The sequence below is a fragment of the Perognathus longimembris genome, chromosome 2 (assembly GCF_023159225.1).
Source record: "Perognathus longimembris pacificus isolate PPM17 chromosome 2, ASM2315922v1, whole genome shotgun sequence".
Lineage (NCBI taxonomy): Eukaryota > Metazoa > Chordata > Mammalia > Rodentia > Heteromyidae > Perognathus > Perognathus longimembris.
Window position 1 is genome coordinate 32,765,672 of NC_063162.1, and position 17,725 is coordinate 32,783,396.

At 39.2% G+C, this 17,725-nt stretch overlaps 1 protein-coding gene across 1 annotated transcript in view; it reads left to right on the forward strand.

The window, feature by feature from the left end:
- Positions 1-17,725, forward strand: part of LOC125343128 (neutral ceramidase-like) — a 57,056-nt gene that overhangs the window by 13,459 nt on the left and 25,872 nt on the right. Inside the window, exons 5-7 of the mRNA XM_048335404.1 lie at positions 478-605; positions 2,137-2,214; positions 16,744-16,864. Of these exons, the coding sequence (XP_048191361.1) occupies positions 478-605; positions 2,137-2,214; positions 16,744-16,864 (327 nt within the window). The remainder of the gene's footprint in view (positions 1-477; positions 606-2,136; positions 2,215-16,743; positions 16,865-17,725) is intronic.

A 17,725-nucleotide genomic window follows, 5' to 3' on the forward strand; every position in this document is an offset into this window, starting at 1 on the left:
CTCTGCTTACACACAAACATACATACACAAGCAGAATGGCTACAAATATGTTAATAAATCTTTAGAGTTCAGAAGGACTGTATTACATAGTTCAGAGCTGATAAAGATGGAAGGAAAAAGTTTCTGTGGCAGACCATGTACAACATTTTAGGAGACCCGAGATAGAGGTGTCTAAAGCACACAACTGTCAAATGCAGGTCCACATAGCAGCAGTTTCCAATATCAGTTGGAAGTGGGCTATGTCCAAGTCACAGGCACTTGAGCCAGAACCTTGAGACAGAGCCATTACTTCTTCACTGTGGTAATTTCTTTGACAAGGCTCAATGCAGCACTGCTTCCATTTCAACTAGATTGTTTCTATTTACCTCCAGATTGACACCAACTGTGTGTTTTACAGCTTTTACCCTAGGAGTGGGGATATGAGCGATGTAGGAATCATTTACAGAGTTAACAACTTTTTTATTTTTTAACTTTCAGAGCATTGAGATAGCACACACAAATATGAAACCTGGAAAAATTTTTATTAATAAAGGCAATGTTGCTGGTGTGCACATCAACCGAAGCCCTACTTCTTACCTTCTGAATCCACAGTCTGAGCGAATAAGGTGAGAGGAAATTGTCAAAATAGGATCACTCCATTTCCCTTAGAGAATAGCAACAAAATCTCAGTCCAGAGATAATTTATGGAATGGTGGGACTCACCATTGGTCGAATGGCAGACATTAATGTTAAAATGTTTTTTAGACACGTTGAAGACAAGCAGGGAAACAAGAGGTCAATGTAGAAACCAATTTTTAGTATGTGTGTTTGCACTTTGGTGATCAGTATGGGTGGATCCTCAATCACTGACAAACTGAAGTCTTATCTTAATTTTACTGCTTTCTAGCTCTATGACCTTAGGTAGTTACTACTTATCTTAATTTATGTTTCTTTGCTTCTTTCTAAAATTGAGATAAAAAAAGTGCACAACACATCTGTTAATGAATACTTCTTTTATTATGTGCTCTCCAGAAATCATCTTAGTTCAGAAAGGAGATAATTTTTTTGTTTGTTTGGGCAGTACTAAGGTTTGGAATGAGATCTTAATTCCTTATGATTTCTAGGCAAGCACTCTACTAGTAGAGCCACTCATCCATCCTTTTTGTGTTGGTTATTTTCAAGATAGTCTTGCTTTATGCCCAGGATAGCAGATAGCGTGGTCTGAAATCTTCCTATTTCACTTTCTTGATTTGTTGGTATGTCACACACACTTGACTGTATCCAGTCATTTTTAGAGATGAAACTTTTTGTGCCCAGGCTGGCCTTGTACTACAATCCCCAAATCTCTACCTTCAAAGTAGTAAGGATTACCACTACCCCAAGCTATAGTTTGTGTTTCCTTAGAGTGATGAACCAAGTTTCTTTTTTTGTTTGTTTGTTTTCCAGTCCTGGGGCTTGAACTCAGGGCCTGAGCACTATGTGTGGCTTCTTTTTGCTCAAGGCTAGCACTCTACCACTTGAGCCACAACACCCTATCTGGCTTTTTCTATATATGTGGTACTGAGGAATCGAACCCAGGGCTTCATGTATACAAGGCAATCACTCTACCACTAAGCCATGTTCCCAGCCTGAACCATGTTTCTTATAGAAGACAAGAACTGAGGTACTATGACCATCCAGATCATCTGCTTAACATTTCACATTTATCTGTGTAGTTTTCAAAAGCAATTGTTTTTAGAAAGTATAATCTGATTTTCTTTGAAAGAATATAAAAGAACACTTGAGTTGTGAATGTTAAGTGATTTATTTTTGTACACTCTGCTCTTTTTAAGATATTCCATGTAAATTTGATATGATTAAAATACCAAAGACAAATCCTTTTTTTCAGAAACAGATATATGTTCTATGGTACTACTTATATCATTATAAACATAACTATTTCAGCTTCATTTAGTTGGTCTAGTGCCCATGTTGTTGATTGTAATTGTAATCCATTTCCTTACATAAGGAATAGGTACTAGATACAGTTTATAGAACTATTACAAGCCAAGTACTTCACTTTGTAAGATATGTTATTGTTTTTATGTCAGTTTTTCTTGCTTAAAACATAAGGGCGAGTCTCTAACACAGAACTAAGTTTCTTATTCTCTCATCTAGGTATTCTTCAAACACAGACAAGGAAATGATACTCTTGAAAATGGTAGATCTAAATGGACACGATTTGGGCCTTATCAGGTACTTTCTTCTTAGTGTTGTGTTTCTTTAAAAAAAAATCTATCTGGGTATCTTTTGTTAATTGTAGGGCAAGCAGAGACTAGACTAGTTTGGCATATGCTGAGAATAAGTTACGTGATTAAGAGATCAGACTTTGTAGTCAGACATAATTGAAATCCAACAATGGGGCCTTGGGCAAACTTCTCAGCCTCTTGCACTAATGCTTCTTCTATAAAACAGTTAATAAGAAGATGAGTTTAGTAAGAGACTGTGGTAAAGAGCTCAGGACAGCATCTGGCACATGATCCGAATACTTGGCAAATGTTAATGCTTATTACTTGATCAAGCTGACTATTGATAAAATGAAATGATTGTTTCAACCAGGTAAGAGGTTATACATTTAGGATTATTACCCAGATTTGTGTAACTGCCTTGTCTCTCAATTTCCTTATTCCTAATCCTTTTTTGAGTATACTATGGTATGAAGTACGTTCTTAAAGTATTGCTGAGAAAGATTCAAGTGGTCATCAGGTCTGCCAAGTCAAATTGTAAAGTATCTAAGTGAAAAATTTCATTGTGAGTAAAAGTGTTAGAAAAACAAATTACACGTGTGAAAACCTAGGTTTAGTTACAAAGTCAGAAAAATAATAAATAAGTAACAAAGAAGAAAACAAAAGGAAAGAATTACTCATAGTTTATCACACAACAAGGATGGCCATAAAACTGTGTGGAAGACCTCATGGTGATAGGGAGGTTAGGTTCTGGGGTGAGGTTGACTTAAGTTCATATTATAGCAATGCCTACCACTTACCTACCTGTGGCCTGGAGAAAAGATAACTGTACTTCAATTGATCCTATTTGAAAGTGGAGATGGCTAACAACTTACCTAGTTGTTGGGGATTAAATGAGATAGTACATGTAAAGCTAGATCTATGCTTGGCTTAGAAAAGGAACACAATCACTGTAGCCAAAGGCAAGGAATAGAATACAATTTTATTTCTCCTAAAAGCTCTGTTATTGCATGTAAGAGTGCTTGAAGCTGGGCACAGGGTGTTTATCTCCCCTCCTAGCCCAAGGAGAATGAAGCAGGATGATTGTGGGATAGAATCCAGTTTGAGCTACATAGTTCAGCCTGTCACAAAACAAAACAACAGCAGAGAAAAAAACAACAACAACAGAGAAAAAACAACAGAGAAAAACAACAACAGATAAAACAACAACAGAAAAACAATAACAGAGAAACAAACAAAACAAAACGTGAAATTCTCAACATTGGAGTTACTTCTACAGGTTTAAGATAGGGTCACTAAAAACTCTTGGTAAACTTTGCTATATAGGCTGATATGGTAAAACTCATTCTTCCCTTATCTACTGGTTAGTTGTCCATAGCATTTGCCCCAGAATTTTTAAATGTTGGGCATGCAGCTGTATGCTTGTGTGTCATCATGAGTAGGACATAGTTCCTGTTTTCAAGGTTCTTCCAGGCTGGCAGAATGATCAGGACAGAGACAAGATAGATAGCTAGAAAACAAAGATACATAGATAGACAAACAATAATGCAACACCTAGATAACCAGATAACCACTAATGCTATCATGTTTCCATGAACAAATTCCATGGAGTATTGGAGGATGTTGGATTGAGTTCAAGAGAGTATTTGTTTTGTACCATTATTGGGCTTGAACTCAGGTCCTCATACTCACTTTTTTTTCTATTCAAGGCTGGTGCTCAACTACTTAGGCCACCTCTTTGCTAACAGTTCCTTTTTCTGGTTAATTGGATATAAGCATTCTTGTGGGCTGGGTGTTGTTTCTTACACAGGTAATCGTAGCTCTACTGGAGGCTGAATTCTGAGGAGCACAGTTCAAAGCCAGTGTGAGCAGGAAAGTCTATGAGACTTTTATCTCCAGTTAACCAGAAGAAACCAGAAAGTGGAGGTGTGGTCAAGTGGTAGAGCACACTTATACACATGCATACCCACACCCATATCTCATGGACTTTTGTGCTTGGGCTGGCTTTGAACCAGTATTCTCAGATTTCAGCCTTCTGAGTAGCTAGGATTACATATGTAAGCCACCAGTGCCTGGCATAGAGAGCATTTCTTGAGAGAAAAATGCCAGTGACATTTGAGCTGGACCTTAGGAGTCAAAGGATTTCTCAGTAAGCATGAAATGCATGAATTTTGAGCTAGGCAGAACCCAGATCAAAAAGTGGGTGGGAGGTGAATTAAAAAAGTAAACAAATTCTAGATCATGGAGCACGTTGGTGTAGACTTTGGTTAGGGGACAGGATAAGAATGGACATCTCTGTTTGTGAGATGATGAGTCTCTCGCCATTGTTGGGAGAAGATGGCTTTCCCTTACATCCTGCAGTAACTTTCCATTGTTCCTATAGCTGGCCTATGTTAGTTATTCTGGATGTAATTGCCCCGACAATGGACTCTTGTTACATCAAGATAACTCTTCTTTGAATACATTAGACATGATCCAACACATCAAGTCACATCTAGCCTACTCTGTAAGTTAGCCACTACACATAGGTGCCTGCCATTAGGTAGAATCCCACACTGTGAGGTGTTAGGAAAAAGCTAGAATCTCCAAGCTCATCCTTATGGAGATTGTCTTGCTCAACCTCAGCTGGAAATTAAAGGTGAAGCAAAATGACCAATGTTTCCTCATGACTGTTCTTCCTCTAACACAGAAAACCATAGTGAAGTTCATCACTAATTTCTTCTTCCATTTCTGTTTCCCTTCATTCATTCAACAAAGTCAGAATTGGGGTCCCTCTATGTGCCATGTAATACTTTCAGTCTTCAGAATAACGCATTCATATCAAATACCTTGGACTCAAATGTACTCCTTAAATGAATCCTTTATACTGTGTGAGACTTGGTTTCCACATTTGTGACTTGACTGTTCTAACTTTTCTCAACACAGAAATGATTACGTTCCATTCACTTATTAAATGACTGGACTATTTGAGCCATGAATCAAACTAGACTCCAGGATATAGCCACAGCAAAAATTGATATACAAGTTGCCCTGGTATGACTCCCAGGATATTGGTGGAAAGGGAGGGCATTTAAATAGGAATACACATAAAAGTTTAATTGTGCTAAGGGCTAGGAATTATATAATTGAACTGTAATCGGGTTATATTCTAAGAAAAGGAAGATTACAGAGCTGTCTTAAAGGAATGTGGCCTTGTCAAACAGAACAGAAGGTATCTCTTTGACAATGGAACTGAAACATGAAGGAAGAGTAAGAATTAGCCAGAAAAATGCAGGATGGAAATACCAATTTAACAAACTTGGAGAAGTATGTGCAAAACCTCTGTGGTCCATTTGAAGATCTGACAGGCAATCTGTGTGTCTAGAGGCAGGACAGTGGGGCAGGTATGTGAGGAAGTTAGGGATTAGATGACATGATGAAGATCTTGGGCTTTATTCCAAAAGTGAACTGTCATTTAAATGTTTTAAGCTATGGTCAGGGTGAGCTATTGAAAGGTTAGGAACAGTAATAACTTGAAGAATGAAGGAAAAGTATGTTCATGAAATCATTCCATGAACCACAAAATATTTTATGTTTTCTAACCTTCCAGTTTTTCCCGTTTTGTTTTGTTTTTTGGCCTTTATTCTTCATTAAGAGACAGCAGTAAATGGCTTTTCTTTTTTTTTCTTTTTTTTTTTTTTTGCCAGTCCTGGGGCTTGAGCTCAGGGCCTGAGCACTGTCCCTGGCTTCTTTTTGCTCAAGGCTAGCACTCTACCACTTGAGCCACAGTGCTACTTCCAGCTTTTTCTGTCTATGTGATGCTGAGGAATTGAACCCAGGGGTTCATGTATACAAGGCAAGTACTCTCTCACTAGACCATATTCCCAGCCCCTAGATGGGTTTTCTGTAGAATAGAGGACATAGTTGGCATGTCTAAATTCTGACTGAAAAAAAAAAAAGCCGTGTAGCACTTACAAATGCCTACTGAGGGAGACTGGAAGTCATGGCAGCATCTGGCATCCAACAGGGAAGATAGACCTGAGTCTTCGGATATCCTGCTATTAAGGCAGTGCATGTAGGGAGATACTCTGAGGGAAGAAAATGAACAGAGGCTTGAGAAATGGAAAAGAAAGTCACAAGTGCAGATGGTTGCATAGGAGCTCTGAGTAGAAGAGCCTCTGCTTACACGGCTACCCAAGAGAACAGCTATGAGAGGGGCAGTGAGGGAGACTGCTCATTTCCACGAGCCAGTTGCGGCATAGGCATTGTCTTGTAAGAGTGTTATGGATGTGTTGTATGGTGAGAAAACAGAGTAGCCACTTTTTGAGAGGTCGAATCTTGACATCTTTATTAAAAGGGCAGCAACTGCATGGTCAACTCCTGCCTCAAAGACCAACAGCCCGCAAATATACTTGACATGTTAGAAAACTGAGCCATGAAGGCTGGAGAGGAAAGAAAGGACAAAAACAATATCAACAAACCAATTCAGCTCCAGTGGCAAGCCTTTGGGATGCCATGGTGACAGGAAAAAAGCCAACAGACCAGAGACAGGAGATGAACATGGAGACATGTGGCATGACATGACTGCATCTGGCTGGTCCAGGCCTAAGTAGGGTCAGGTCAGGAGGCAGGGTCACAGGGAACTCCCAGTCCCAGGCACTGGACTGACAGGGTTAGTAACCTATCAGCCTCCAGGAATTTGGGCACACCCATCACCTGGGAGGCAGGGGCTTCACCTTCCCTCACTGTGAAGACCGGATGCCAGACCCTACCATCCACCATGTGGCCAAGATGGCACTGGCCAGACCTGATCTACCCAGCAAGAGGCACCAGGATGGCTGTAAGAAGTTACTTAGACTCAGCATCCTTACTTCAGATGTTCTCTCTCTTCTCTACTGTTCCTCACTCATGCACGCCCCTTCTCTCTCCTCCCTTCTCCTATACTCTTTCCTCTTTCTCCTCATCCCTCTCCCTCCCTTCCTGTCACCTCCTTAGAAGGCAACATGCCTTGCTTCCCACAGATTGGAAGACAAGGAAGGTCTGAGCAGCTCTTTGAATGATGGCTCCATTGCAATCCTTTATTTTGTACAGAAAGTGCTCTTGTAAGGGGCCCTTTATAGGGACATTTCAAAAACTATAAAAACAGTGATTTGTGCAAGGTCATTGAACAATTGGTGTACAAATTTAGAAAAAAAATCAATTGTAGAATTACATGGGTTTATTCAGAAGATATTGGCTGTGTTTGCTATTCTTCCCTGTTTGCTATTCTTCTGGACTTAAGCCACATTGGCTTCTGTGGCTTCCTCTACTCTGCACTTAGTTCATTTGATTCCTCTCAAAGAGAAAATGTTAACACCTCAGTGATTATCCTTCACTAAACTGTTCTTTTTATTTATTTACATTTTAAATTACTTTTTGAGACAAGATCTTGCTGTGTAGTTCAGACTCGCCACAAATTCACCATCCTCCTGTCTTACAGATGTAAGCCACCATGACCAGATTGGCTTACTAAACCATTCTTTTTATTTCTCCATTTCACTTCATCTCAGTCTTCGTAAGTACCTCCTCCTCCAGCATTAACTCTTGTTTAGAAAGACTTACGCTTTGTCTCTATGACCTTCACTGATTTTTCCCCTGTTCTATCTCTAAGTTATTCTGAAGTTTGATGCTGTTTTTCTTCAGATGGCTATGCTTGCAGTGTTCTTCAGCAGACCTCTGGTTAATGTGTCCTGAGCTCTTACCCTGTGTCTGGTCCTCATGAAAGAATGGCAATGCTTGCTAAGGGCTTTTTGATGACCAGGTGCTGACAGTTGACTGATAACAGCTACATTAGGCTTGTGGTATGACTTAGTTTCAAGCTTTGAAAACAAAGCCATAAAAACCATTTGGCAGAAGACATTGGACTTACTTGTTAACTATCTAGAAAGTTCTTAGCCTGAAGAAGTATGTGAGGTTATTATTTTTCCAAGTTTAACTTGTCAGTGTCTAAGTAAGATATACTGACCATCAAAGATGAAAAAAAAAAACGAGAAAATGATCAAGGAAAAGAAATGAACTCAATGCTATTCCATTCCAGTGCAGGGCCTTATTACCTCCTGTGTAGTCCCCTTTCACCCTCAAGCATGAGCCACCTGACCCACAAGTGGCAAAGCCAGAGTGAGGTCTACGTGATAGCCTCGGGGGGTGTGTAGTCGAGAGATGCCCCTCCTCCCCTCACACACTTAAAGAACGACACGGGACACGTGCGGCGTCTCGGGGAAATCTTCTGGGAATTCCACTGGTTTTACTCAGGGGAGGGGTTTATATAACAGTAATGGTGGCAGGAAGAGGAGGGACTAACTGGATACTAGCAATAGGCTGATGAGCTGTCCATCACAGTGATGTCACGGAACTTCCTCCAGAGGCGGAGATTACAGCCCACAGAACCGCCCCCTTGGGCTCGGCTCGGTGCCATTATGATATCCATGTGCTCAGAGCCAGACGGGAGGCGGGGCTGGTTTGGGCCACCTTTCCGGTTCCAGACCCAGGGAAAAGGTAGGAGTGAATAACAGCCACGCAGCCCCAGGGTGGGAGAAGAGGCAGGCCTCTCGGGACTTCCCCTTAAAGGTAAGCCAGAGCCCAACATTCCAGGTCAACTACAATGAATAATCAGGGACATTTGCTTCTGTTCATTTTCCCAGGAAGAACATATAGTAAGAAATTAGCCCGACTAAAGCTGGCTACTAGTGGCTAATACCTGTAGTCCTAGCTTCTCAAGAGGCTGAGATCTGAGAATTGTGGTTTGAAGGCATTCCAGACCAGAAAAGCCCATGAGAATCTTATCTCTAAATAGCAAAAATTCAGAATTGCATGTGTCTTAAGTGTTAGAGCCACCAGCCTTAAGTGAAAAAAGCAAGCAAGAGTACAAAGCTGTGAGTACACGCTTCAGAATTGGCACAAGAAAAAAAGAAGAAAGAAGAAGAAATTAGTTTGACTAATTGTGTATGTTTATTTGGCTTCACCCATTCTGGCCGCTGACTTTGAAATATATAGAGAATAAGATTGCCATCTTCATGGATTGAGATGACCAAGTGGTTTTACTGGTCACTTGTTTGTTTTTATAGTGACCCTCTTCATATCTAATTATGCTTTTTTCTTAAACTACATGCAACTTCTGGACAATATAGTGATACAGCTGTTTGCTGGACAGATTTGCTATGTATATATTTTTTGTCATTTTCTTTCCATCTCTGTTCTAATGTTTTAGGGGCAATTCTTATGAACAGGTGGCTTTATTTATTTGTTTTGTACTTTGATAACCTTTTTGTCTCTCTAGGAGTAAGTACAGTCTATTTCCTAGAATTGTGATTATTTTATTTCAGAACATTTTTTTTCCTCTCTCTCTGCTCTGCTATTTGCCTCTCTTCTTCAATCCTTCTTTTCTCTCCTCTCCTTTCTCACCCTTGTTTTGATTGATTGGTAGGGATTTAATAAAAATGATGTAATAAATGTGATGTATAGAGCAGTTACAGTTCCAGAAGTCAGGTAATGAGTACTGTACATTTCTCTTTGCCAGTGCCACTCCTTCCCTTGCTTTCTCTCACTTTTTCCCTCTGATGGCTAGGGATTTAAGAAAAACACTTTTAAAGTTCAGATGGCAGTGTGCAGTGATGCCTCCTACACATTGATGTGGATGAGCTGGCTGCTGTCCAGCCAGAGGTGCAGGTGACCTCTAGCCCCCACCTGGTGACCGCTCTGATCAGTGGAAAATAGGAGGAGTGACATTGTGCCACTGCTGCCATAGTTACTATTGGAAATATTTCATTATGTTTAACTAATGAGCTTCCTTTATTTAAAAAAACATGGAATGCTTCACAAATGTGAGTGTTATCCTTGCGTGGAGCTGTGCTAATCCCTATATGATTCCAACTTTAGCACAGAGGAGTCTTAGGTTTACAGCAAGTTAAATAGAAGTTACGATGAGTATCTGTGGATGGCTTCTTCCAGTATATATATTCCTGCTCCCTGCTACTGGCATTTCCCCAGGGGGTGCACTGTTACAGGCAGTGAGCTTGTTAATTTTCCTATTTAGAGATAATTTCTATTAGCATTTTGTTAAATAGCCTTTTAGATTTTTTCTAAACATTCTGGTAGAGAATTTTATTTTAAAAATGAAGTTGGATTATACTGATAGGTAATTGAAAAAATTCATCAGCTCCTTCTGAATATATTTCTTTTTTGGTTGGTTTTTTAAAAATTGTATATTTTTTGTCTTTTCTTTTTTGGTACTGGGGATCGAACCTAGGATGTTGTACTTGCTAGGCAAGCGCTTTGCCACTGAGCTACATCCCAGCCCCTGAATATATTTCTTTCGTGGTCAGTCTATCTATCTAGCTATCTATCTATCTATCTATCTATCTATCTATCTATCTATCTATCTATCTACCTATCTACCTATCTATCTATTTATTTTTGTTAGTCATGGGCCTTGAACCTCTGGGTGCTGTCCCTGAGCTTTTGTTCAAGGCTAGTGCTCCACCTTCAGCTATAGAGCCACTTCTGTTTTTCAGGTGGTTAATTGGATACAAGAATCTCAGTAACCTTCCTATCTGGGCTGGCTTTGAACCTCAATCCCCAGATCTCAGCCTCCTTAGTAGCTAGGATTACAGGCTTAAAAATTACTGTCGAGTATTATATAATATCCATATGCGTACACACACATTCTCAGCACTCATTTGATGCTTAGGTTGTTTGCGTGTCATAAAATAGATGAATTATGTATGTATGTATGCGCATATATTTATATGTTATATATTTATTTATATACATTTTATACACATACACACAGATAGATATATGTTCTTCCTCAAAGTTGCCAAAGAGCTCTCTGGAAGGTTTTTTCTGTTTATACCCCTGCTGTAAACATGAGCTCAGTGCTGTTTCCCAGACTCTTTTCAGCCTTGGCGTTTTCATGCTTAATAATAATTGCCAAGTAGTAGACAAAAATAAATATACAAATCCCTGTTGGATTTCTTCAATTCCTAGTTAGGTTGAATTAAAAATAGCTTTTCTTGTTTATCTCCTGGGTGCTTTTTTTGAGTTGTTGTTGATTGCTTGTACCATTTAAAACACAAAAATTTTGATTGGTACAACTTAATGAGATCTTCCCCAAACAGGTATCTTTGTAATCATCATGGAGAGAGCCTTTTTCATTCAGGGTTTATGAGAATTACAAAATGGCTTGTTGGGAATGTATATCGCTTCATAGGTGCAAAAATGGTGGATTGGTGGATGTTGGCCATCTGGCCTAACTTTAATTGTAAAAGGGCTGCTTTGCAATAGCTCATGGTCTTCCTTGCATCTGAATCATTCAGTCCTTTCTATATACATGTGTGTGTGTAATACATACCTCTGCTGGTTTAAAATCGAACCTGACTTTTGGGTAGAACTCTGAACCTGATTTTCCTTCCTGTGTATCACAATGCAATGTCCTTTCCTCTCCTTCTCCAAACAGTTTCTAGTGGGGTGGGGTGAAAGCATTGTGGATTATGAGGGCGCACACAAGGAGGTCTGTTCATCAAAGTAATTAATGCCTAGTGCCATAACAGACAGAATGTGAAAATCCAGTGGCTTTACACGGTGAAGACTTATTTCCTACCTGGGCACGGTGTCATAAAGATTTGATGGTCCTTCTGCATATTACTAGGCAGAACAATTGCCCCACCCTGCAAGTAGAACTCAAACAGATGAGCCTACTGGTATCAATGGGCATTCAAATCACTGCCACAAGAGGGCAGAGTTTCCTCATTTACTTATTTCATATTTATTTATGGGCTCAACATATATATGTTATCTGTGCCACACATGCATATACCATACATTTTAACATTGTATTAAAAATGTTATGCTCAGGGGCTGGGGATATGGCCTAGTGGCGAGAGAGCTTGCCTCGTATACATGAGGCCCTGGGTTCGATTCCCCAGCACCACATATACAGAAAATGTCCAGTAGTGGCGCTGTGGCTCAAGTGGCAGAGTGCTAGCCTTGAGCAAAAAGGAAGCCAGGGACAGTGCTCAGGCCCTGAGTCCAAAGCCCAGGACTGGCCAAAAAAAAAAAAAAAAATGTTATGCTCAGAGGTTTTTCTTCCTTGCATCATCATCATTATCAACTACATCTGTATCAGTATTGGCATCATGAGAATCATCATTTTATTCTTAGTATAGGCTAATCTTGGTGCTATTTGTGTTAGTTATTTGTCAAATGCTCTGAGGTAGACACTACTATTATCATTGTGCTATGGATATGAACACTGAGGTTCAACTAGGTTAAATGACTTGTGTCTGACCCAAGAGTTGGCACAGTAAAGTATGACCTCTGTTTTTAGTTTCCCAGGGAAGCCAAATATTATTGTAGATGGTGTGGTTTAAAATAAGTGACAGATCTTCTCATAGATCAGGGATTCGCAGTGTTAGTTTGTTAAAGGCATTTGCAATGTTTATTCCTTCTGGAGGCTGTGAGTCCGGGACAATCTATTATGTTTCTCAGTTTCTACTCATCATGATGAATCCTTCACTTCTTTGGCTTATTGACACATCATTCCAACCCCTGTCTTCATCTTTACATCAACTTCTTTGTATGTCTCTTTGGTTTTTAAAAATTCTTGTTACAAGGATAGAAGTAATTGCATTTAGGGCCTGTGGTAAGCCAGTTGATTTTACTGTCATTACCTTCAAGTTAGCCACAATGACCCCTTCAAAATAAGTCCTGTGCTAAGACTTTAGTTAGGCATGAATTTTTGGTGGAGCATTATTCAACCCACAATAACTTCCTCATATTGCAATTTCCCAAAGAGCTCCTATGTTACTATGAAACTTCATGATCACCACCTTTGGACAATATTTTATTTCCATATTTGTGGACATTGAGGTTGGTGAGAAACACAGCTGGGACAATGGCATCCTCTGACTTTGTGAGCTGAACAGAGGATGGATTTAAACCCACAAGCACCTCCTTTTCTCAGGCACCTCTTATACAGGGCACAACTTGCCCACTGGATCTGGGCATTGGGAGCTGACTCAATGGAACTTGGAGTAGGATTGCTGCTGCTTCATAATATTTCTGGAGTTTTCTTTGCTATTTCTGTGTAGGACACACATGATGCCTGATGGGAAGAAGCCCTAGAGGTCCTTTTCTCCAAATATCTGACTTATACAGGCAAAATAAACAAGAATTACAGTAGTCTTTATTAATACACTGCTTACTGATTCAGAAACCATAGTTGAAATCTGTTATTTTTCAGTCTCAGGACCAGAGAACTGGAGCTCGTTTTGCTTTGAGCTAGTATAAGATTCCCATTGTTGATTTCCTCAGTCTTCCGATTAGGTTGCACGGACTCCACTTGAGCCCTGTGTACTATTTTGTGTCTGAGTGTGGTATCATTATGTAAGAGTATTTATGACCAGGAAAATAGCCTTTCATGTCTGTGTCAAAACTTCTAACACTTCTTCCTTTCAGACTTTGATTAAAAATATGTATTTTGGCAGAGAGATTGTAAGCATGATCTTTTTAAATAACAACGACCGCCTCTCAGCATATCTTTACAAATATTCATCTACTGCCATCATATTTTAGCTGTGGTGCTATGTCTGATATTTTAGTAGCACACTCTTGAAAAGGCAGAGAAAGAAAAATATAACAAATTCTCTAATTTAAATAGCTTTCTTTGAATGCTTATTTTTTCAGTTCTGTAGAGAATAAGTTTGATTTTCTAAGTTTTAAAGTGGATGAATTAAATAAGAAGCCAAGTTTGTGTTTTAATTGCTAAGCTCAAATTCTTAACATTCACATTCTCCACTGTTAACCAGTGTGGGTAACTGGAACTTCTTGGTGGCTTAGAAAACACCAGATTTTATGTTCCTTGAGGTTTAACACAATACCAATAAACCCAATAAATTCATGTTGATTGGATGAATGATGCAACTGCTACTGTTCACAGCTCATATCCACTGTGCTCTAAGCCACCCAGCCTGTCCTTTCATCGTCTGAAGATGTCCAACCTTTGCAGGAGTTATTTCTTCTGCAGGAATGACTCCTCATCAGTGAACTCTTTGTCAAGTTCTTATGGAACCTTGGAGGTCTGCTCAAATGTCTCATTCTTCCTGATGCATTTCTCAAGGGCAACATGATGCCTCATTTATCTTTGTGTGTTCCTATTCCCTGGATCACAGTCAAGGTCACCTAAATTTGTGTTGAATGAGACTGTGTATGAAGAGAAGGAAGAGGCAGTATATGATACTGGAGATGAACTTTTTGTATTCTGACAAATCTGGGTTCATGCCTTGAAACTTGCCTTATGACTATTTGACCTTGGTCAAGTTACTTCATCATGATGAGACTTAGTTTTCTCAGCTGTAAAATCAGGATAAGGATAATATCTGACTCAAAGGCTTTCATGAGAATAAAATCCTGTGTTTATAGTTCTTTGCCTAATATGCCCTAAATGATAGTGATGAGTGAATTGTTCTGTGAGTTTCTTTTGATGCAAGAGAGATGCAACAGGGCTGAACCTGGCTGAAGTCATGTGATAAGGTCAGACTGAAACACATTGGTTGGGGAATCATGAGCCTATTATAGCTATTATCACATTTTTCTTCCAAACTAAATAGAGTAAAACTCCAAAGCAGCAAATGCTGCTTAACTGGGCAATAGTTGATTAGAATTTATTTTGAGTTTTTAGAGATAAAAGAACAAATCACACACACACACACACACACACACACACACACACACACACACACCTGGCTCCCACTTTTTCTTATATATAAACCCTTACAGGTACCCTTAAGATTACTTTTATTTTTAACTTCCCTTCCTTTGCCCAGTGCTATCCTTTCACATCTCTGAGTCACCTATCCAGATGAGAGTTTGGCAGCCTATTAGGCCTGTGAGGTTCAAATAAAGTGAGAGATGGAGGCTAGCCTGTGCACTGTGTGGCTCTCCACTTGAACAATGCATTGCTGTGTATAAGGACACACTGAATTATGCATGCAGGCTTCTACAGCTCTCTGTACTTGCTGGCTAATTTCCCCCCTCCCACCCCAATGTCCTTGAGAATGAATTGCCAGTCATGTGTGGACTCCAAATGCTTCCTGTCTGTTTCTTTCTACCATTTGCCCCACCATATTAAGGCTATTTGTTTACATTTCTGTCTTCTATGGCAGTCTGGGAGTCAATCTCCACTTACTCTATTGCTGGCAAAGAGCTGAAGCTTAGTTAAGTTTTTATTGGGTTGTATTGGATTGATTAGGGTAATTACTGTCTTTGCGCCTGTACCTATCCAATTATTTGATTGTATAGGATACAATCAGTGGCAATTGATTGGTCTTGACATTTGTTAAAAGCTTATCTGAAAATGGTATTGGAGAAATATTCATAAAAGTGGTATTCTTCAGTTTTTGTCTGTGTTGGTACTGGTGCTTGAACTCAGAGCCTTGCACTCTTGCTTGGAATTTTCACAAGAGACTAATGTGATACCATTTGGCCACTTCCACCTTCTTAGTGGTTAATTGGAAATAAGCGTCTCATAGACTTTTATGCCAAGGCTGGTTTTGAACTATGATCCTTAGATCCCAGCCTCCTGAATAGCTAGGATTACAGGTAAGCCACAAGTACCCAGCAGTTGTGTATTTTTTTTAAGTTTTTACTATAAAACTGATATACAGAGAGGTTACAGTTTCACACGTTAGGCATTGGATACATTTCTTGTACTGTTTGTTACCTTGTCCCTCATACCCCGCTCCCCCCTCCCCCTTTCCCCGCCTGAGGTGTTCAGTTCACTTAGACCAAACAGTTTTGCAAGTATTGCTTTTGTTGTTGTTTCTCGTATTTTACCCTTTGTCTCTCAATTTTGGTATTCCCTTTGAATTTCCTAATTCTAATACCAGTACACACTGTTTCCCATACACTCAGATAAGATTACAGAGATAGTGTAGATACAATCACAAGAAGGTGATACATGAACATCATCAATAGTAGAAACTACAGATACACATGGGATGTTGAAAGTAGTTTCAACTCTGATATAACAATCATTTTCATAAAATGGAGTTCATTTCACTTAGCATCATCTTATGGGATCATAAGGGTATAGCTATTGGGCTCTTGTGATCCTCTGTTGTGACTTGCCTAAACCTGTGCTAATTAGTCCGGATAAGGGAGACCATAGAGTCCATGTTTCTTTGGGTCTGGCTCACTTCACTTAGTATAATTTTTTCCAAGTCCTTCCATTTCCTTACAAATGGGGCAATGTCATTCTTTCTGATAGAGGCATAAAATTCCATTGTGTATATGTACCACATTTTCCTGATCCATTCGTCTACGGAGGGGCATCTTAAGTCAATGATGAGTTTTCCTGGGTACTTGATTTGTAATTTTGGGCCACAGACAATGAAAAGATATAAACATAGGGTGCCTAATATTCAAAATACTTGGTCCTACTGGAGAAAATGTTAGTTCCCAATCCTCATTTTTGGTCTGGGTTCTCCAGGTGTCCTGATTAATTTGGGACTCTGCTTTTTTACAGCTGGTTTCCCATCCATCCAGTCAGCATGAACAACACTAACCACCTAGTAAACAGTGACAACATGGGCTACGCAGCTTACCTTTATGAGCAAGAGAAGAACACAGGATATCTACCTGGACAAGTGAGAATGTGGCCACTGAAAGCTTCATCTTGATCTATCAAGTGCTATTCTTCTTACGATGTTTGCAGAAGCTGGTCCACATTTCAAGAGTAAATTATTATCATAAGCCTCATGGATAGGCTTGGATATAAAGAATTCACTAGTGTCCCTAAGAAGGAAAGAAAGCATTGAAATTATTAATGAAGTATTTGCTCTTTGCAGCAAATACTCTTTGTCGTGCTGGCTTTATGAAGCTAACATCAGTTGACAGAAAGAAGTTCAAGATTTTTGTAACATATAATGGTGTTTTTGTTTTTAGTTTATTTATTTATTTATTTATTTATATTGTAAAGGTAATGTACAGAGGGATTACAGTTACATAGGTCAGGTAAGGAGTGTATTTCTTTTTGAATAGTTTCACATCTTCCCTTGCTTTCCCCTAGTTTCTCCCTCCTGACCCCCTTTCTCCACAAGTTGTATAGTTCATTTTCAACATAGTGTCCAGTGAGTATCACTGCTGCATTTGTTCATCCTTTGTTCCTCCATTTCTGTGCTTCCCCTTATCCTCCCCAAAGAGATAAATTTACGTACAAGACAAAAGGTACAAAAATCAAAAGAAGTGACAAAGGAGAAAAACAAAATAAAAAAAATAACAAAGCCTCTTGTTTCCCTTTCTAGAAGTTCATTTCTGTAAATATAAATTTATATGATCATATACACAAAGCTATTGAGCCTTTGTGATCCTTTCCTAAGAATATTCTCTTTGGTCTCACTGTGTGAATGTTTTTAATTCTATAAATTTTATTATTACATTCTGTTTTTTATACACATTATAGTCATTATTTACTTTCATGTGGCTGAAAATTTCTCTTAGAGCCTTAA